Genomic DNA, 22,782 nt, shown 5'->3' on the forward strand with positions numbered 1-22,782 from the left:
TGGGGAACACTACTGTAGAAAATCACACTGTCCTTAACCTTAGCTATATGTATGGGGGCCTCTCTATAGATCCTGGCCTGGGGGGCCGCTTCAGCATGTGGGGGCCATGTCATAGATACATTACCGACAAAATAATATATACTAGTAAATCTAATTTCATTTATTAATTCAATTCAATTTTTCAAATATTAATTCAGATACATTTAAAAATACACCTGGCAACTTGAAAAACTCGTGAGTGACCGGAAAAAAATATTTGGATAAATTTTAAATTAGGCAAGTATGTATCTACCTATAGATAGGCAATTCAAAAATCTACACGTATCACTGCTGGTCATCAAAGACGTGACCTCTAAGGACAACGGAAGTAAACTAGACATCGCGAACCCGCAAAAAATACAGTTCTGTTAAACCTTGTGTGTTAATAATACATTTTGTTTCCAACCAGTGAGCTGATTTTTTTAATGGAAAAATATTTTCGTTATTACTAAGCTTAGGTAGCTATTTCTATGATTTTAATTTTAATGATTCTCCTCGATTTTCCGCCCTTCCACTGCAGCCCCCAAGCGATGCTCAATCTGCCTACCCCCACGGGACACAAATATGTCAAAGAAAAACCTTCTTCCTACCGATGGAGCTTTATATTGTATGGAAGGCTAATGAATAAATTATTAGCCGCAAGGAGTGATGATCCGTTTGGGTAGGCTAGTCATACGTTGCATAGCACAGAGGGTGGCAAATGTAGGAACGAATACGCCTTTAACAAGCTTTGAGAGCAATGGCGGGTTTTTAAGAAGCATACAAAATCCTAGCAACCTATCCTACTTTTGTTTTGTAAAATCTAATGGCGGTTTATCGCACTTACAAGGATGCCTCTAAATCTCTCAGCTCCTCAAAAATGTTTGAAAGTAGATTTTGTGGGCATGGTCTTATCATCAGTGGATGATGTGTAAGTATTTTTTGTTTTTGTAGAAAATAAATATGTAATAAAATAGATAGATGGGTAACCTAACAAATTTTCTTACAATTTGAGACTAAAAATGAAAGGGGGCGGTATGTTAAGTCAGCCTAAGAAAGGGCGGCACTTTGTCTAGGGATGTCACTGGTGGCAGATGAGTGACAACTTTTGAGAGCATTTACGGTTTTCCATGGATCGAAACGAAGCTGTTGCCTTATTATAGAGTACCTATCGACATCGTGTCCACGGTGGCCGCGCGGCTTAAGTGTTGGACTATAACGCCGTGGGTCCCAGGTTCGAATCCTGGGTTTGGCAATTACACATATTTTTTTTTCAATTTGTGGGTGTCAGGGTATGGACCTAATAGGTTGAGCAAGTGGCTGACATCCATTTCTCGTAAAAAAAACAAAATCTGTCAATACAAACCTCTACTCTGTGGAGGCCCATATGATCCTATTAGGATCGGAGATGGTCGAAAGAAATCGACATCGTTTAAAAAATAATTAAGCATACATAATCCTGGCAATACAGCTATTATAATTTATTTATTGTAATAATGGCGGCATATCGCATATACAATTTTTATCTAAAACCACCACTGACTGTTTGAGGATAGGTTTTGTGGAAATGCTCTAATTCTCAGTAGAATGATATTGTCTATGTTATTTTAAAGATTTTTTGTGCATATGCAGCGACAGTGCGACGAGTACAGCAACTAATTGTATAAATTATATTTTTGAGGATGCTGTTGAATTGAAATGTGCCCTGGCGGTGGGTAGAACGGAAGAGCTCGGTAGAATTGTTGTTCTTTAACATTATTTGAGAGAGGGTCTGATCGGCGCATTTTCTTCCAGATGAGAAAAGGCGACATGACAGCGAGTCGCAGTCAAAGCCTCGGCAAAGTCATTAAAAAAAATAAACAATCATACTGTATTTTATTTTAATTAATAATTTTGTCTTACGTTCGTAATACCAATCCATTGACACCAGTGAGGACAAGGGGAAACTAGATATTTTTATACCTAGTATTTTTATGCAAAATGGCTACATTCAATAGGTACAATTTATTTTCGAAAATGCGCATGCGTTTGGCTTTGAGTCGATTTTGTTTATCCGGACAGAATCTGTCTAAAACGCAATCAACATTTTGTGATTTTAATAATCACAATTTATCAATTGGGAGTCATCTGTTGATACGGAAGACAATTATTGTTGCTCCGGCACGGAGTGATATGGTTGTAATTGGTACGTATGTTTGACAGTTCGTTAATCCCAGATTTATTAGTGTTATTAAATCTTCCTTCACCATTTCAGTAAAACCTTATTTGACAACAATACCTACCTATAGGCTTATTTTAAAGTATTATATTAGTTTAATTGTATGATACGCAATTATAGGAACAGCTCTACTTTGAGGTTAAGGGTACGATAGGATCAACACCGGCTAGATTTAATAGAAAATAATGAAATAAAACGTAAATGTGTGGCTATTAAATACCGCTTTCTTTAATCTATGTAATTGTTATCAATTGATTTAATTTAATAAAATGCATTTTTTTATTACTCATCCCACCGATAAATAAATCTGCAGGGTTTCGTCCGCCTTAGAGGGACATTTTCAATTGAATAATCTTTATCAAACAGACATTTATCAAGAAAAATCACAAGGCGACACAAATAATCTACCAATACATTGAATTATCCGTCCAATAATACCTTGTCAATAACAATTAAATTAAAATTAATGAAATTAGATATTAATATTGCATATTACTTATATCATTAAGGACAACACTAAACAACTTATTCTAAATTATCAACATAAAACAAAATATGAAGCAATACGAACTTACAATAATATTTCAATATATCACCAAATAATTATGTATGATTAATCAATATTTAAAACACAATAAATTTGGTTAAAATTACAATAAAAAAATCAAAAATATTACCACTTGTTGGACAAACGATGAGTCATAATTAAATAACAAATAAAATAATAAATAATGTACTTACACTCTATAAAGTTATGTTAAATCAATAAGACACTCCCGAACATTATATAGGATACAATAACGGAGATGACACAAAAATCAATTGATCATTTAACAAATTAGAATTAGGTAAAAATTTATACCTATTAATCTCTAGGATTTCTTGTTTATCCATTTTTTAGATTTCCCATTCAAATGTAGGATTTAAAAATTTAAAAATGATAAATATTTAAAATAAATGAGTTCCAAAAGAAGAAGACTCATTTTTTGGCACAGGCTAAATGCTCTTTGATTCTAATATTAAAAGATCGTCCTGTTTGTCCAACATATTTGGCATGACAAGAGTCACAATTTAATAGATAGATACCACTTTGGCTAAGTTTATGTAATTTATCTTTAGTATTCACCAGTATTGAATTACAATTTTGTGTGTTGTAAAAGGTTACATTGAATTTAATCTACTTTTCTTGAAATATTCTCTGACACTCTTCCTAGGAAACATTATTTAACCCAGTGTTTTTAACACTGAGTTCCATCACCAAGCTAGAGTCACATTTAATAAATGGATAATTTTATATTTTATTTACTTGTACCAATCGTACGTATTTTAAACTATCGCGATAATAACTGTTTACGCGTAAAAGTATTGTTTGTATCTCCAATATCATACCCCCTACACACGTGCATGGATTTACTGTTGACAGTACGTATTATCGCGGCCATAACAAGACAACGTATGGGTAAACATCCTATGGGTATCCTATGGGTATCCTACAGTTTGCCAGATTGCATGCATGCATCAAAAAAGTTTGGAAGCTTCTGAATTTTCATGCAACAGTAGGGATATTTTCGATCTGCGCCTGCGCAGTAGAACAATAGTGGCGAACCTGCAGGCAAAAAAACGAACTACGAACAAATTTTCAGGTTGACCGATTTTCACTACTTGTCAAATAGTATGAAATAGTACCAACCCGTTTCGCTCACTCTTAAAGAATGAATTGGAGAGACAGTAACTTATTGTCACTATAGTTTAAAAACGCACTATTGCTGCTAGTAAATACAGGCGCTATCTTCTTCAAGCGTAAGCGAGACGCGATGTTGTCATCGTATAGTTAGTTTATATTTGGCAAATTCAGTCAGGTTCGGACAAGTTCGTAGATAATCGGTAAACGTCAAAATATTCTGTCTGGTGCAATTCGTATTACTTCCGGCAGGTTCGCCACTATCGCTATACTGCGCATGTTCACCCACCATACAAGTAGCAATTATTACGTAAAAATTCAGAAGCTTACGACCTTTTTTTAACCAACTTGAAATCTTGCAACTTGCACAATAATAAGTGTTTACACATTACATTTTATTATTATGGTCGCTATGGTACTGTCAGCAGTAAATACATGCACTTGTAAACGGGGTATAAAGGATCAATTATTATTATAATATCATTGGTATAATTAATACGACCCGTGTGATAAATATTACATATAATTTGTATTATTTTAGTATCGTGAATATCATCAAGAAAGATGCGTATTCCTCATTTGAGCAAGTGTTGCTGTGGTTGCAGCCTAGAGACAGGAGCTCGGATTATTGGATGGATTAATCTAGTAAGTATAACAATTCTTTATAAGTACGTATTGATATTATACGAGTAGATGCAAATAATAAGATAAATAAATATAAGTAGGCAGTGGCGAGGGGTGGAGGTAGGCTGTTAAGATTCGACATAAATAGTGTACACTAAACTTTTTCAGTCATACTTATTTGTTTTCATTGAACTACTAATACAAAGTGCAAATGTTGCTGGTTAGTTTTTTAAAATCAATTAAGCCCTACATTATTACAGGTGTTATTTTATTATTATTATTATTATTATTACAGGTGGTGTTAGATTTTTAAAATTTATTCGATGGCATAATTTTAGGTATCTTATAGATATATGAATGTTTTTTGAGTATTATCTATTATGGTTTGGTTTTAGAAGGGTTTGATTAAATTTTAAAAACTAACCAACTCTATCTGTAATTTGTAGCCTTAGGCTTAGTTTAATGAAAACAAATACGACTGAAACAAATACGAAAAAAATGACTGACGTACTATGTCAGATCTTAACAGCCTGCCTCCAACCTTCGCCACTGTAAGTAAGTAACTATACAAAAAAATGCATTCGAGTTGGAGTAGGCAGTAGCTGGAACGCTGTTTACATATTATCTTTATTTCAATCCAGAGCAATGACACAATAAGTTGGCGAATGAGTCTCAACGATTCTTCTTTGAAAATTCCGTTAAACGTGGAAAAATAAATTTTGCGTCCTGATTCGTGAATTATTAAAAATAAATTAAATTCAGTTAATTACTTTATATATTATATTAAAAGTTTTAATACGAAACTTGTTGGACTCATTGTAAAAAATAATATTTATGACGTGCTTAATCTTCGTTTTTCGCCTGCAGCGCTGACAACATTTACATACTTATAAGTTTAAAGACTAAAAATTATTCTATTTGATCATCTGAGCTATGAGGTGTATTATATAACAAGATTAAAGATTATATAAGTAAATTTGTTAATATTTTCTGAAAATTATCGAGCTCTCCGCTTAATACAATTTTCCATTTTGAGCGCTGGATTTGATATTATGACAGTCCTACAAACTTATGTAAAGAACGGTCAAAGATGGAGCTACGAACTACCATATGGACGCCATTTTGAAAACGTCATTCGAATGTCAGATTCTGTCCAGTTGCAAGTCTTGATTGGGTAGTTTTCGACAGTGGCTCCCCCATCCATTCTTTAGATAAGTTGTTTGTAGGTCTGTCAAATCAAGCTTCAATATTGGGACCATACATAAATAAAATAAAAAGGATTTCAAGTTATACACATTTATATTTTTTATAAAAATCGATGTTTTTTAAAATAGATATAAAAAATATTAAAACTATGAATTAGTCAAAAATCTCTTAGGTGGTGCTTAGAAAACTTAATAAACTAAATTTTAATAATAAATATATATTAGGGTGCGGTCCGATTCAACAAATTCACATTTTATTACATTTTTTACAATTGTAAGTTTATCTTTGACTTAAAATAAAAAATATTTTTCTTTTTAATGTTTTCAGATACATATGTAAGTATTAATTAATACAGTTGAAATTGTAAATTATCAAAAAAAAATCTCAAATTGCAAGCTTCGTATTTTCCCGCTAGATGCCTCTTTAAAAACGGCTCAGTAAAGGCTTCATCTTAAATTTGTCTCACATTATCTATGGTACTGCCGTATAATTTTCTTCAGTTTATTTCATCACTACATCAGTCCACTCCTAACTGCATGATCAATATTACTGACAGTAATAAGGATTGTGTATGTAGGTACGGTAACTAAAGACGCGATGACATGTATATCGACTGCAAAATGTGTTTAGTGCGATGCCAGCCTTACGAGCATTGTGTAATACATATTATTATTTGCATTTTTATAGATTCTATCGATCATTGGCTTATTAATGGGTATTCTTTTACTGGAAACTGTGGACGCTGCAGCAGAACAAGAATTTGGGATATCCAAAGAAGCCTTTGACATTCCTGCTTTCGTCTCTGTGTTGACATTCTTTACGTTATCAGTTGTGTTACTCGTTGGCGTAAACAGGGTTTGTATGACGTCCTTTTTAATCGACTACAGAAATATCTAGTTTGTTTTATTGACATTTATTTATGGGGCTTAATGTATATAACATCATTGGGCTTAATGCTAAAGGTGCAGCTGTCTCGATGTTGTGATGTCGTTTCAACAATAATTCTCGAGAAATAATCAATGAGATTCTCGAGAAATCGTAAAATTGTCACTAAAGAATTTTCGAAATTAATGCGTTAATTGTTTTTTGGCCGAAAAAGCTCTCGACCTTCACAGATGTCGCGCAAGTTGTCGTGTGAAAATCCAGAAGACGCTTTTTCAACCTATGCGTGCAGTGTTGTAAGTCCAGTCGCACATTGAAAATTGTCTCGACTGAAATAATAGACATATAGGCAAGGCCGTGCGAGGACAGTGACGTCTCATGACAAACCAAAATGAATGGCGAAGTGTGACATTTCGGGATTCTACGCGTCGCATGTCGGGTGAAGATAATTGCATGTGATTCCAGATTTTTTTTTTCAAACTAAAATGACGCATTCCACCAATTAGCGGAGCTCCATTTTGGCAACGTGAGATTTGTGAATAACTATGACGTCAAATCGACGTATTCAACAAGTTGCAGACAAGATTAATTTAGATGTGCGAGACAGCTAACTTGTACCCACGACAATAAGTGTTTACATTTCTATATTATTGTAATGGTCGCGACAATACGCACTGCCAGCAGTAAATCTATCCACGTGTAAATGGCTATAAATTAGTCGATAAACGGTTAAATAAGTGAAGAGAAATAAGAAAACGTGAAGTTTCATGCATCTAAGCTGGGTCACACATACCAACTCGTCTCGATTGCAACACGGCCACAAATCAAAAGTGCCAGCAATGTTGCAACTCTCCTCCGCGCACACAGTCTTTACACAGTATTTCAAGAGGGTAGTAATTAGAAAGCCAATCTCTTTGATAACGTTCGATTGTATATACCTACTCACTGTCATTTTTATTCTTGCAGAGAAATGAAAAGTTCTTGAACACCTGGGTGATCGTAAACAGTTATATGTCCGCGCTTTATATTGGCGCGTACACCATAAATGCTGCCATGTCAATTGCTAACGGCGCCTTCATGCATGGGTTTATGGTGATATTATTCGGAAGTCTTTCATGCTGTAAGTACTTTATTTTTTATTTGTCAAATCCTTTATATCAGAGGCATGACCCCTAAAAGGGGGGCTTATAGGGTTCAAGCCTGGGGGAGAACGGGCTCAGGGCCCAGTGTGGCAAGTGAACAAGTGAAATAAACATGAATGAAAAATTTCCTCTAATAGTTAACAAAAGTCTAGAATATTGGAATGTTACTTTTTTTAAAATACGTGGTTGTGAGATAAAAAATTTGATTATTGTAACTCTATAATTCAAGTGGTGTTCCACGATGGCCGAGTGGTTACCGCGTCGGCTTATAATGTCTGGCTAATTCATATTTTGTCTTTCAATGTGTGTTTGGACCAGAGTATGGACCTAATAGGTTCAGCAAATGGCTAGCATACATTCCTCGTAAAAAAACAAAAGAAAAACTGTTAATACAACCTCCTCTCTGTGGAGGCTCATATGATCATCTTAGAATCGGACATGGCACAAAAATAATAATTCAAATTGATCTATTAAAAAATACAAAAAATCGCTAGAATTACACCGAACCCTTAATTTGAACACGAATACCATTTGGAAAACGCAAAGTTGTCGTAAGTGTATAAAAATCGTAAGTGTAGAGAGTCATACTGTCTTGAACCTTAGCAAAAGGTAGGGGGACCCCGCTTAAAGGTGTGGAGACCATGAGCAGAGGTTTTTAACCTATGGGTTGACACTAAAATTCGGCTCGCTTGGCATGTTGAGTTGCACAGTTGTGCATTTTACAATTATGCATTTGGTCATAAATATCACAGTTTACCGTGAGTTTTAGAATCAGAAATCGATGACCGTATAGTATTGAGATCAAACTCATGTCTAAATAAAACACTTACAAATACGTATCTAATAAAAAAGTACAAAGGGAAAATGTATGAAAATAGGTAGGTATGTAAATTAGCAATATTTACAATCGTATTGAATGAATTTATATAAAATTCTGGACGATTCAAAAGTAGGCTAGCAAGTAGGTGCTCATAAGTATTAAGTCGTATCAAATATCTGATTAGGATGACAGCGGTATTATAAGATTATTTGATAACAATCAAATATCAAATGAATGCTCTTATTAAATCTAATAAAACTGGAACATTACTGTCTGCAATGGTCCATGAACAACGCGATATTTTTAACCTCAATGCTATTGGGCCATCTCTCTCCGGTATGACAGCTCACGGTGAACTATGATACGGCGAAATCTAATAAGTACAAATTACATGTGACGCTGCCAAAGAGTCACTCACGCTACCTACGCCACCGCGCCGCTTCCATGGGCTTTAGGCTATAAAGCACATAATGAATAAACAACACTGTCTTAAAATTTAAGTCTTATATTTAATAAAGGGCGAATAGTCGCCGTACATTATCAGTGACGTCCCTAGACAAAATGCCGCCCCATTTTTTATACAGTATTTTTTGTCATCCTTTCATGACTGCAATATCTTAGAAATGTATGGATACATTAACAAAATTTATACCACTAAATCATACAAAATTAAATTTATAAATTTTTTTTTATCAAAAGTGGGGTTTTGTGACGTTGGTAATACAGTGGCTACTGGTGCGACTCTTCGATAAAAAACTATAATTGTAGGTACGCCAGGAGCGGTAGGTGGGACGCTCTGTAAGCCTTCGGCCAGGTAGGCAGGTGCTTCGCTAGTCATGAGCTAGATGCTATGCTTGTCTACTAACACCACTGCCACATTGCAGGCTACGTGCTTAGGTACAAATTCATTTGACATTTCGGAGCGCTCAAGTCAAAAACGATATGTCACTCTCAAAACTAACCAGAAAGCTACTTCTCACAGAGAATTTAAATTTAAAATTTCGAAACTCGCAAATTTGAACTTGTTGCGTGCGTACTGTCAATTATTCATAACCTCAAAATATAGGTTGTTTAACGTTTGTCATACTGATTACTGAAAAAACATCCGCCATCTTGAAAAATCCATAGACAATGGTAAATTCACCGGGTGACACAATAAAAATAACCAACACGTTGGTTCGCCGGGAGACTCAGGTAGCGAGGCGCGAAGCGTGTAGTGTGGCCATTGCGATAGAATAGTGTGCGTTCGTTCACTAGGATATGCCACCTAGTACGTAGCCACCAAGCAAGGCACTTGCCTATCTAGCCTTAGCCTAAGAGGGGGGTGCATCTTTAGTTTCGACGGCCTACGCAACTTGCGTGCACTGTAATTATTCACAAATCTGCTCGTGTCGTTTCTGGTCACCAAAGACGCCGAAGGACAACGGAAGTCAACTAGACATCGCGAATACGACAAAAAATCGATTCCTGTTATGTATACCGTTATGTTTCCAAGTCACGTGATTCCCCAGCTTAAACATGTCTGTTTTATTTTTCAGTGGTAAGCATCTACTATATTTTCGTCGTCCACAACCTACGACGTGAACTGACTCTTGAGAAGACGGGCGATCCAAACTTTGCAATCGTTCAAAATCTGTAGATTTTGAAAAAAACAGGGCTTCAAACCGTTATTTTCTTTTTTTTGTTTTTCGTTCCGGTTCAAATAAATATATATATTGGTTCGGTTCCGGTTTTCGTTCCGAAAAAAATAATAGTTTTTCCGGTTTAGCTCCAAGTGGTTAATTTTTTAATGTGTTTATTTGTATTTAATAATTATTTATTATAACATGTATTAATATTGACAACTAAAATACAGAACAATTAAAAAAAATAATAATACTTACGTATGGATGGTAGTGAGTAAGAGTCCAAGGGCAAGTCGTGTTGCACCTACGACAATCGAATGCGGAATGACAACTGAAGTGGGGAGTAAGATCATGTTAACGCGCATGTACTGAACATGTACCGAACTGAAAAGCCGATTTTTTCCGGTTCGGTTCCGGTTTTCGGTTAAGTTACGGTTTGAAGCCCTGAAAAAAACAAAGATGCACAATATACCGAAAACGTTTTTGAATCAACATAATATTAACTAAGACCCAGATTTATAGTCGTCGTTATCTACATAAGTAGCGTTTAACAGCCTCTTAACGTAAGGCAGGCGAATTCAGCCATTTAGTGACTAACGACGCCACAAAATGGTAAAAAATGGAATAACCATCACGGACAGCTGTCTATCAAAATAATTAGGCTTTCGACTATTGTTCACGCACATGTTTTTTTGCCTAATGGTATGTTTATGAATTTGTTCCAAAAAGTGTGTTTATTTTGAATTTAGAATGAATTTTTTTACTTGAATTTAGATTATGACATACTCTTACTCACTTGATTATTTTGACACATGTCTCATACGTTTTTCAATTGTGTCATCATTTAGTGGTGGCGCCACTTGTGTATTATAAGTACGACTAAGCATCTGGGCCTTATTTAAGTTAATTTAATATCGATATCTATGCATCTGGACATAATAATATGACGATGTGGCGCTTGAAAAGCAAATCTGAACGAAAGAAGACATATTATTAATATGATTAGTTTCAATTAAAAGCGTATGTATTCCCTTTTATAAATATAAGTAAAATAAGTCAAAAAAAATTGATTTAGGTAGTCATATTCATTTCAGTATTCTTAAATTCAGTTGCAAATATAGATATATCTAAACCAGTGTTTTCCAAAAGAGTACCTACGCGTACCCATGTATGCGAAACATTTAAATAACGTGGTTGATGTTTTTTTTACTGGTATTTTTTGAGTCTATAATTTTGGTCCGCATACTGAATACATATTTTGTTTAAACGCTAAAAATACTTTCTGTCTCAAATTTGGCCCTAAATGCAATATTTCCAATTGGCTGGTCAGAAAATAAGCAAAGGACTCATAATTTATTGTTGAAGTACGACACTTAAATCTATGCCTCTGCTAAAACACTAACCTAAAAACTTTGTGTGTTACTGAGAGCTGTTATCCCTCGGATTACAAATATTTCATATTGGACTCAACATGCCACCGCGTTTTAATTGTTAGCAGAGCGCGTCCACGCGGATCGGCGATACGACCATAAAAATGTGGTCCGTGTGAGACAGTTCTAAGGTAAAATTTGAGCCAAACTGGAATTGAATGGTTTACGAAAGCGTGGTCTTAAATGGTAGACTGTATTATAACAGCGATGGCAAACCGTATTATCATAACGTGCCAAAATACTAATATTTTTAATAAGTAATGTAGTAATGGTTATTACTTCGAATATTAGGGGAAAATATAAACAACATTATACTGATGTGACGATTAAATGTATTAATGGATTGGGTATTGTAATTTTACAATTTATAGAAATGGATTACAATAAATTTATTGTTGAGTGTTTTAATTCATAATTCCGTCCAGCTTCAGCTCGTATACCTTTTATTAGCTATATTTTTAGATTTTTTCTAGTCCTAATTTAAAACAGAGACTCTCTTTGCTTTTATTTCAAATAATGTGTTTCGTCTGGGTAGTATTAGTCGTTATAATATTATAAAGTTGATTTCAGATACAATAGTTATTGTTTGTGTGCCATAGGTTTGCCATCGTTGTTATAATATTTTGACGTCGACCAGTGGTGCACAACCTATTTGACTGAAGGGCCGCAGTGGGTGCAAGTGTTGAAAAATAATGATATATTATACTACACTAGACATACGTATTAATTATTTTTAATTTAATAGATACATATCATATACAGATTTGGGCACCATGCTGCCTACGGGCTGCAGGTTGTGCATCACTGACGTAGACGAACCGGTAGTGGTATAAACACTTATATACAAACAGCAAAACTGTCACCTTAATTTTTTAAAACCTAAGTTTACGTTATTTAATAATTGTATGCAAGTATTATATTATTCTATCATATCGTCACTATTCTGGCAGAAGACACTAATTCGAAAAAATTACATATTGAGTTAGTTTTACCAAAATGTTCCTTATTTCAAACTTTACCGTCTGGAAACCTTCTTAATAAATAAACAGTCTTTATTTTAAAGTCACCCTTTTTACGATTACTTAATAAACTCACATGAAAGACCATTTCAAACATTTTAAGAACTTCAAAGTCAAATTACTCAAAACTAGTATTCTCCGGTTAGTCTGCCAGAACAGAGACGATATTTTGATGATAAAAAAAATATAGTATTATTTTTAAACACCCTCTCCTATTGATTGTGCGAGAACGAATTATTATTATGTTATTGTTATAATATCGGATGTAGCACAGAGCGTGCGGGAGACTAATAACAACAACTCGCAGTAGGTGAATAGAGGGTTTTACGATTGTATGAAAAATTGTCAATTTAAGGCAGATAAATCTTCATTCCCTCTTCAAAGATATGCCCATTGTGTCGTATAATAATTGACACTAATGGCTATTTAAGTGTAAATAATTAATTTTATCGTTTTAATTCGCAATTCTAAATTTGCTCTTTTATAAATAACTTTAATTTAAAAAAATGTAAAGCAAATGTTTAATAATGGGGCGTTACAGACTTCCCAAAATAATTTACTATTCTTTGACTATTAAGTTATTATGAACAATAATACATATCATTGTTTGGCATTCAAAGGGTATTAATAATTCACGATGTGAATTAATACCCTTTGACTAATTCTCGCTCAGCGATTGGTGACGAATGCGAAATTTCATCCCACCTATTGTTGAAAATTATTTGCCGTTTCACTTGTGAATGCTCTTAAAAAAGAACCCCTGAGAAAATTGTGTAAAAATCTCGGAGAATCCCCACCTGATATATTAGGGTGAACCCAGTTGGGAATCACTGGCTTAAATGAAAAGAGCACTCCAGATAATGAAAGATATACATTGGAATTCCAGTCAGTTCAAACAGTATTCTGGATTTTTTTTTCTATTATGTATGTTGCTATGTTTTTTTTAATTCATGATATATTTTTTAATAATATTTTTGATAAAATATCGTAGAACTTAGACCATATAAGTTTAAGACCTTCATAAGTTTGCTATTTTGTGTATTAGGAATATAATTATTTGAATGTTACATACTTAAATATTTGTTTGTACTACGAGTATTTTAATAATTTATAGAAAATGTGTGAGTGTGGACAAAAATTGGAGCTAAGTCTGATATCACCAGGAGTTTTTAATAAATAATTTAGTATGAAGTACGTAAAACTGGAAAAAGATGAAGCGCAAAAAAGTACTTCTTGTCGCTATTTCTACATTTGATCACTTCTCGATCTTCAATTTTATTAATCGTCTGATTTGTCTATGCTCTGCAACTGGCCAACGGACGATAGGTAAACGAACGAGTAAAAATCTCGAGCTGTCAAAAGTGTCAAAAGTTGTAATTATCGTAATGTCTTCCAATAATCCTGAAATTTTATGTTTTTTCACGTAGATTTGTCTTATCTAGATAGTGAAAGGCAGTGAAAACAACACAAGTTTCACGTTTTCTTTCAAGAATTTCATAAAAAATTTAAATAACAAAATAAATGCTAAATCTATCATTTTTTAATAAGTAAATTAATAAATTAATCAATAAAACAGTTTATATATATATTCTAATTAATATAAGTTTTGTACTATTCCATTTGAGTCGTTTTTTTACGACCCGGGTTTTGCCGGAAATCTTCAAGTATTATACACACCAATGGTAACTCCACACTGACAATTCTCGTTTTAACAATGCATTAATTAAGTAATACAATAAAAGAATATTAATTGGTAGTTAGCGTCTACACAAAACCACTACTAAAAAAAATCAAAATTTGTTTTTTTACTTGAACCGGGTCACAAAAAACGATTCAAATGGAATAGTAGAAAACTTAATTAGAGGTTACTATTACGTGATTTAAAAAAATACTATTGTGATTATCACAATAATTATACAAACGCTTTGAAAATCTCTAATTATCAAGAAAAAATCGTTTTTTTTTTAACATTTATTGTCATTCTGTTAAATTTTGAAAATTTCAATTGGTAAACCTGCAAAATACTTCATTAACTAATCTTTGATAAAGGTAATGTCGTTATATTGATTATTATATTACTTATTTATCAAACATTGCCTAATCTAATACGTACCGGCCTAAAAAATGAGCCATCTATAAACTTACTTACGTTAGTTGTAGTGTCTTGACTGTCTTGTTTATTTTTCAATTTTTTGAAAAGATTGCGTCATGGTGAAGTGTTTTGTTTTAAATTTTATAATTTTTGTAATCGTTACTTTTCTATAAGTTGAGAATATTATGTCAAAAACTTAGTAATGGCATCAGTTAAAAATGTAAAGTTCATTCCTACCTTACGGATGTACAAAAAAAAGACGTCGCGCCGAATTTGGCATTCGGGAATAATTTTCCGACCTCTGATCTAATTAGTTACAAAAAAAAATGTGCAAAACGTGCAGAATTAAAGGTGTACGCCGGATTTTGACGATTCGATTTTTGTTGGTCAACTTTAATTGGTGACCGATATAAATCAAGAAGAATATGAATAATCTGAAGGTTCCATTTAAATATTTTACATATTACATAGATATAGGGTTCACATTGTTTTGCCGTGTCCCACATGTCGATTTTTATTTGTCGTCGAACTGTCTGTCGACTGACATTTTATACGTGGGAATTAAGTTATGTTGATCAAACCATTGATATACTACTAGATGAGTAGTTACCATACAAGTGTCATTTTAAAAATGTACCGCAAAAGAATATATTACGATTATCGTCTTATAATATTTCCTTGTAGGTATAATGCGTTAAAACCTTTATCATGGATTCCCGAATATCACCCGTATCGCAAGGGCTGTAAAACTTAATTTATGTGGATGGAATTAAAAACACTGTATATGGCATTAGAAAATAATCAGGAACGAACTGGGAATATTACTTTTCATTATTATAACTTTAAATATTATGTTAGTAATATTTATTATCCATATATATATAATGTACAATACTTAGTCAATACAATAATTAGTCAAATCAATGGATCAAACGCACATTGACTCGTTATCCAAGGGTTTGAAAAACCTTAGTTCAAATCAAATGTATAATTTTAACAGTTGATCAACAAACATTGTGTCAGTCACCTTACTGAAGGAGATGTACCTACTTTAATGTACCTAATATTTCGTTTAATAGAAATTATATTGTAAATACTATATTGTATTATTACTTAAATAATTGTTATTTATGATCAATGTGTAACGAAATAAAAAGAAATTGTCTTTATTTTTTTCCTAATTGTTATATTTATAATAGGTAGGTAATAAAAATGTATTAACAATTCTATTTTAATACATGTTCTTATATTAAATAGTAAGTAATTCAAAAAGTCACCTAAGAAATTATCCAATGACGAATCCACTCAAATATTTTTGTTTCTTATAAATATGACATAAAAGTATATTCTGACAATAAATAATACTTAAAATAAATGCACACAATTATTTTCTTTAATTAATGACTAATGCTCTTACACGAACAGACTCACGTGAGTCATCGTGAACATTCGGTAAGTCGGTAACGTAAGGCCCTTCGCTCAAGGAAAAATCCGACAAACTGGTTGGTGATGGAACTCATAAACTGGCCACTGACTGATACTTCGCACACGGCGCTACTGAAACCCACTTACAATAATAATCTCATAACCTCAAACTGTCAAACCCATTGTCTTTCCTATTTCATTCTTAGTTTTTTTCCGTATTATCTTTAAGCGAATATTCTATCAGCCTGTAATTATATAGGCAGAAGTATTTCTTAACATCTGCCACATATTTTAAATTAAAAATCGGTTCGCCCATCTTTAAATTTTGACGTCTTGACTTGTTATTGCTTGTTCAGTTCAGTTCAGTGGTACCATTTTTTCATCGAATCTACCGATCTTGGTACCACTGCTTTATGGTTGACTGGAAACGAGAGACTGGGAGACTAGCATGTCGCGTCTCTTCGATTTTGGTCGCGAACGTTTTGAAACTTAGAGATTCCAGTCTTGCCGTCAGCGAGCCGCTTTTGAAATGCAGTCGCTTGAGTATTCTCGTGAGCAGAAGGCCTTACTAATTGAACGTGCCGATCCAGGTGTCAGTTGGATTGTATTGACGCTTGTTGTGATATCTTAAAATTAAACATTCTCCTCTATTATTTTTTTTATTACAAATGTCACCGAAATCTATCGGAGATTGTGTTTGAACATGTAAACATGTTGCTGAGTGTATAAGCATATCTTTTTTTTCGTATTAACATGTATTGTCAATACGAATGTACTGTGGCAATAAAATACTTATGAAGTCAAAAATGTCAGCCTGATAGCGTTGACATCGCACCAGGGGTGGCTGGAGGTGGAACCAGAACCTATCTGAGCGTGCCGAAAGGCAGAAGACAAGATTGTAACTATTTTTGATAGGAAAATCTGGGAGCGAAAATAAAAAATAATATTTTTTGGCAGCGGATATATTTTTTTAACACTACAAGAGTCCATGAGACATATTATTATAGGGAGACAGTAATGTAATTAGTAATAGAAAAGAAACAATCACAGACCCCAGGCTTTGAAAAAACCACAAATATATGTTATTGTGACGTCCCTCATCCAGAATCACACCCGGAGTCTCTACTACTACTAGCACTGGACTACAAGGGACTGCGGAGAGTAATTATATCTCTCTCTACTTGAAGACTGGGGTGCCTAATCTTCGTAGTCCACCCTGCTCCTATATAGTTGTCAGCTCGATAATTACTCTGACATCTTTAAGGTTCTGGAGTAGATTTCTTTAAGTGATGACACTTTTATTGGTATCACTACCGACCATAAGAGGGTGTAGCAGGGTCTAGGACGATTTGGCACCGCGAACTGGCCTCCGCCGATTGGCCTCCGGTTATTGGCCGCCGGTACAATCGGACACCGACCCAATTGGCCTCCGGGACGATCGGACGCCGGCACAATCGGGCGCCGGCCCAATTTGACACCGGCCCAACTGGCCGCTGGGAGATTGGACGCCGCACCGCTGAATAAAATGCGCAAAGGAAAAGACCTACGTAACGACTTCGTAGAAAAAGTAGACACGACACTTTAATAAATGCTTCTATCTACTTAGTGGTTGTACCTAATACATTTTGCGCTTAATATATTTTTATTATGATAGATAATAATTATTATTCATGCTTTATGCTGTTTATAAAAGAAAAGAATTCTTTTCTCGCCAGAACTTGAAGATGTGCATAATTAAGTAATTTTTGTGTATACCTACCTATTCATATTAAAAACATCAAATATTAATAATGAATTAATTAGTTAAAATATTGTCTTTCGGCGTTTTCTCGATTTCATGTTATTATTATTGAACTTTATATGTGTACCTATATCACCCGTAAATAATTATTTTGAAGATTATGAAATTACAAACAATATAAGTAGGTAAACTACTTGAAAGGTATATACATATTACATTAGATATTATGTTGACAAAGCGAATTTGTAACTTTATTGGAAGTTTTAGTCATTTTTATTTAAGTATAGTATATATATGATGTTTATAAAAATAATGGAATTCTTTCCTCGTCTTTTAAAGATGTGCACAATTAAATTTACGTATTTTTATTTATATTTACAAATCTGTAGGTGTCCCTATAAAGGGGATAATTAAGTATATGTTATGCGAAACTCAAAGCGAGGAAAAACACCAAATAAAAACAGTAACCAAAATATATGTATTCGTATATGGTATTTTTTTAAAGTTTATTAAATGTATATGATTTAAAATACAACCATAAAACACTAAAGCTATTGTTATTTATTTCGTCGTGTGTTTTTTATTTTTTTGCCTGTTTCTAGTTTATTAGTTAAATTGAGCCAGTTTGAATGAAAATAATATTCTTTCAGACTTTTCTTAAATTAAAACAATACATTTTAAAGTGTGTTTTAGGGTAAATAAAAATATCTTTAAATATTTAAGAAAATAATCTGCTGTAAATATTTCAGTAGGTTGATGGATAAATATGTAAAGTAACCTTATAGTAATTAATAATATTCACTATTTGCTAAGTCATATTTTTATAATAATACTTACATATGAATTTCTTTAACGGTATTAACTCACAGTAAAGCCTTGATGAAAAGACAGTACCTATATTAAATAATAAAATAAAATAAAACACAATATTATGCAGTGCTAAGCAAAATTGATAAATAAAACGACAATTATATTAATACATTTATTTTCAATGACAACCTATTTTAGACAATACATTTTAATAATATAAAAACAAAATGCAGTTCATAAATACACATCGTATGGGTATTTTATAATCCTACTTATGATATTTAAATAACATAATATACGTACATATTCATCTCAAAAAACCTCATAACAAAATAACATACGAAAACTACACAAAATATTTATTACTTTCCATAAAAATAAAGGAATAAATGGAGGAACCTAATAATACAATATTGGGTAACTTCCTACCTATCTACCTAAAACTTGTAATGTAAATACACTTTTAATATATTCTACCTAACCGAATATTTTACTACTTTTCTTAATAACCTCTCAAAAATTCAACATACCTATATATTTTAATGTAAGTAAACTAAACGAATAAATTTTAATGGATTGAAGTTTTGTACTTTTCCATTTGAGTCGTTTTTTGCGACCCGAGTTTCGCCTTTCGGCACCTTCGGGCACTATGTGCATTTACCAAAAGGTAAATACACACTGTCGATGAATAAAGTTAATAATTCTAACTTATATAATAAAGTAATACAATAAATTAGGTGAAACTTTATCACCTAGGTACCATTAAGTTCACAATAAAAATATAACAAACAAATTATGAACAGTTGAAGTGTTTGTAAAAAAAACCCTACCTTCTCACTAATAATACATTCGATATGAGTATTAATCGTCAAAACATAATAATAGATCATTGGTAAATGTAATCAATAAAAATACTTACTACACTCAAGAGGTGTAAAATTGTCAATTCTGGGAACATAGCAACGTATTGGGAATTTAACGGAGGTTACTAATGAGATACCTATATCAATGATATCAATCTTGTGAAACAAATATTCGATATTATTCTTACATGCTACTTTTTTCCACTTCACTTCAAATACTTCAACTAAACATAATTTATTTGTTAATTTTTTATTATTATTTATTGTTATATTTTTTATTGTGATCATTGACTTAATAGGTAGGTGATAAAGTTTTTACCTACTTTATTGTATGAATTTGTTCTATAAGTTAAAATTGACTGCATTCGTTGTCAGTGTGTGTGTCACACTCTAACTTTCCATGCCCGCGTTCGCTCATAATCTGCCCTTCCATTGCGAATATGGTATTTGTCACTAATTATTGTCACTTGAGTTTATTTTGAAATTTTGGCCCACGTACGTAAAAAGGTTTGCCAACCCTGATCGAAATAATACTATTAAACCTATTTTTTTTCAAAAAAAGGGGTTTTCAAACTGTGTTCACTCGTATAATTCTGTTTAATATAATATTTCTTTTATTAATTATGTTAACTGTAAATTCATGGTGGAAATGAATTCTATTATTGATTTAATTTAATAAAACGCAATTTTTATCGTACTGACTAGACTAGCCTCTGGGTGGACGAAACCGGTTGCAGTTAAAAAACGTTCATGTGATTGGGTCATCGATATATTTAATAATATGTTTACTGTTCAATTCTACTTATTAAGTCATAATTTGTGTTATACTAATTATTTAATTTATAAATACGTACTGCAATATAATCAGTCAATGTCGATTTAATGATTTATTTTCTTCCAAACTCAATAATTACCCAGTATTATTAAATTTAACCTAACTAAAAAAATACGACATCCAACAGGATTCGCGCCCAGATGCGTGCTCTGGCCACTAAGCTATACGAGTCCTATCTACTTGTATCGGAGTGAGCTAATGCTTTTATAATTCTCTCTGAAGCACTTTCTAAATTGCGTTACTTATTGGCAATCGGCTTTTGTATTTTAAATCAAAGTAGGTATTGAATTATCGATTTCAGGTGTTTTATATTATATTTTGCTGATATTTTTGGACGAATTCACTGGACAGCCGGCTCTTAGACTGTTAGCCGATGAGTTAGACATTTTTCGAAATTCTTGTCCTATTAAAAATATTTTTAACGCTATTATAATATTTTGTATAATTCTCATGACAAAGGCCAATCATTTTTTAACCCCTGATCGAGCTAATGAGGTAGTTAGATCAGATTATTTTTAAATATCTGGGGCTTTCCCACGTACCCAGGTATTTCCACAGATAAATTAAAAATAATTCCCTATTACAAACATCGGCTTCCTAGTGATTAATATAATAGGTATTATATATTTCGACGTAGTTACACAAAACAATACAACTCATAAAATATAAATCCATGCTTGGCGAAATGTTTCACCAGTCAATATAATTTTTTTTTCTAGATTATTTATTTTCTTATTATCTTCCCAAGTCATGTCACCATTCTGTATCCACCATATATATAATGTGTGGATGGTTTTTAGTAGCCTTGGTCAGGTGACAGGTGGTGGTATTGACTTTTGTTGTCAAAGAGGATATATAATTATTAAGTTTACACTGCTACTTATTACTATTTTGTTTTACTGTTTTTGTTATATTATACGTGTTCATATTCCAACAGTGAATTTTCCATTTGTGAGATTTTCTTCAGAAATAAATATTTATCTTCTTCTTCTTATTGTGCCATCCCCTAGTGGAGGTCGGACACCATCAAGGCAATATTAGCTTTGTCGTCTGCTACCTGGAATAGTTCAGTGGAGATGCACTCGTACTAATCACGGAGGTATTTAAGACACGATATGCGGCGCCGTCCTCTGCTACGCTTACCTTTGATCTTTCCTTGAATGATAAGTTGGGGAATACTGTACTTTTGTCTTCTCATAATGTAGCCGAGGTACTGTAGTTTCCTGGGTTTAATACTACGTAGAACTTCTTGGTCCTTTCCCATTCGATTGAGAATTTCAACATTTGTCACTCTGTGAGTTCAAGAAATTTTGAGGATGCATCTATACAGCCACATCTCGAAAGCTTCAAGTCTCCGTAACATCTCTTGGTTTAGCGTCCATAATAATGTTTATAATAATGTATTAATGTTAGCCATACTATTTATCTTTCAACAAAAATATGTGTACACATTTTAAATTAAAGGTGAAATTTTTAACATATGAACATTTCGACTTAAATTAATATCTAGTACACTCTACTCCAGTTATTTTAAAAATAATGTAAAAAAATATACCACACTATGAAAAAATATTCATTTACCTATGCACCGTGCTGAATTTTTTGAGTCAACTTTTCTTGAAATTTATCTAATGTGAGTTAGCGCGTTTTTTATAAAATACGTTTAGTAATAAAAATAGAATAAGCAATTTTAAGCCGAAGATACCTAACACCTATTTCAAACGATAGTCTATTGACAATAATATGCACCTACATACAAATTCGCTTTGTCAACATAATATATAATAATGTAGGTACAGAATACATGTAGGTACTGAATACGGTATAGTTTGTTAATTATTATAGACTTATTTTATTTATTACGTAAACGCCTTGATTAATATAAATTGTAGCTAATTATTAAAGATCGATTGACCAACACATTTCAAACAATAATATAATATATAATGTAATATGTAGGTACCTTTCAAGTATTTTACCTACTTATATTGTTTGTTATTTCATAAACTTCAAAATACTTATTTACGGATGATGAATAAATATAAAGTTCAATTATAATAACATGAAATCGAGAAAACGCCGAAAAATATTATTTTCACTAACCAATTCATTATTAATATATATATATTTTTTAATATGAATAGGCAGGTATACACAATAAATTACTTACTTAATTATGCACATCTTCAAGTTCTGACGAGGAAAGAATTCTTCTCTTTTTATAAACAGCATAAAGCATAAGTAATAATTATTATCAATCATAAGCGAAAAATGTATAAGGTACAATCACTAAGTAGATAGAAGCATATTAAAGTGTCGTGTCTACTTTCTCTACCAAGTCGTTACGTAGG

General features: G+C 32.7%; 1 protein-coding gene across 1 annotated transcript; it reads left to right on the forward strand.

Moving 5' to 3' along the window:
- The first annotated feature begins 2,014 nt into the window (after window positions 1-2,014).
- LOC147070902 (uncharacterized) lies at window positions 2,015-10,259 on the forward strand. The gene is made up of 5 exons (XM_085948692.1): window positions 2,015-2,203; window positions 4,459-4,562; window positions 6,435-6,602; window positions 7,596-7,749; window positions 10,130-10,259. The coding sequence occupies exons 2-5, from the start codon at window positions 4,482-4,484 to the stop codon at window positions 10,228-10,230; spliced, it is 504 nt and encodes a 167-aa protein (XP_085804818.1). The 5' UTR covers window positions 2,015-2,203; window positions 4,459-4,481; the 3' UTR covers window positions 10,231-10,259.
- The last annotated feature ends 12,523 nt before the right edge of the window (window positions 10,260-22,782 follow it).

This window comes from Rhyacophila brunnea, unplaced genomic scaffold, assembly GCF_057557595.1.
Source record: "Rhyacophila brunnea isolate RB1 unplaced genomic scaffold, BYU_Rbru_1.0 scaffold_21, whole genome shotgun sequence".
NCBI classification, from domain to species: Eukaryota; Metazoa; Arthropoda; class Insecta; order Trichoptera; family Rhyacophilidae; genus Rhyacophila; species Rhyacophila brunnea.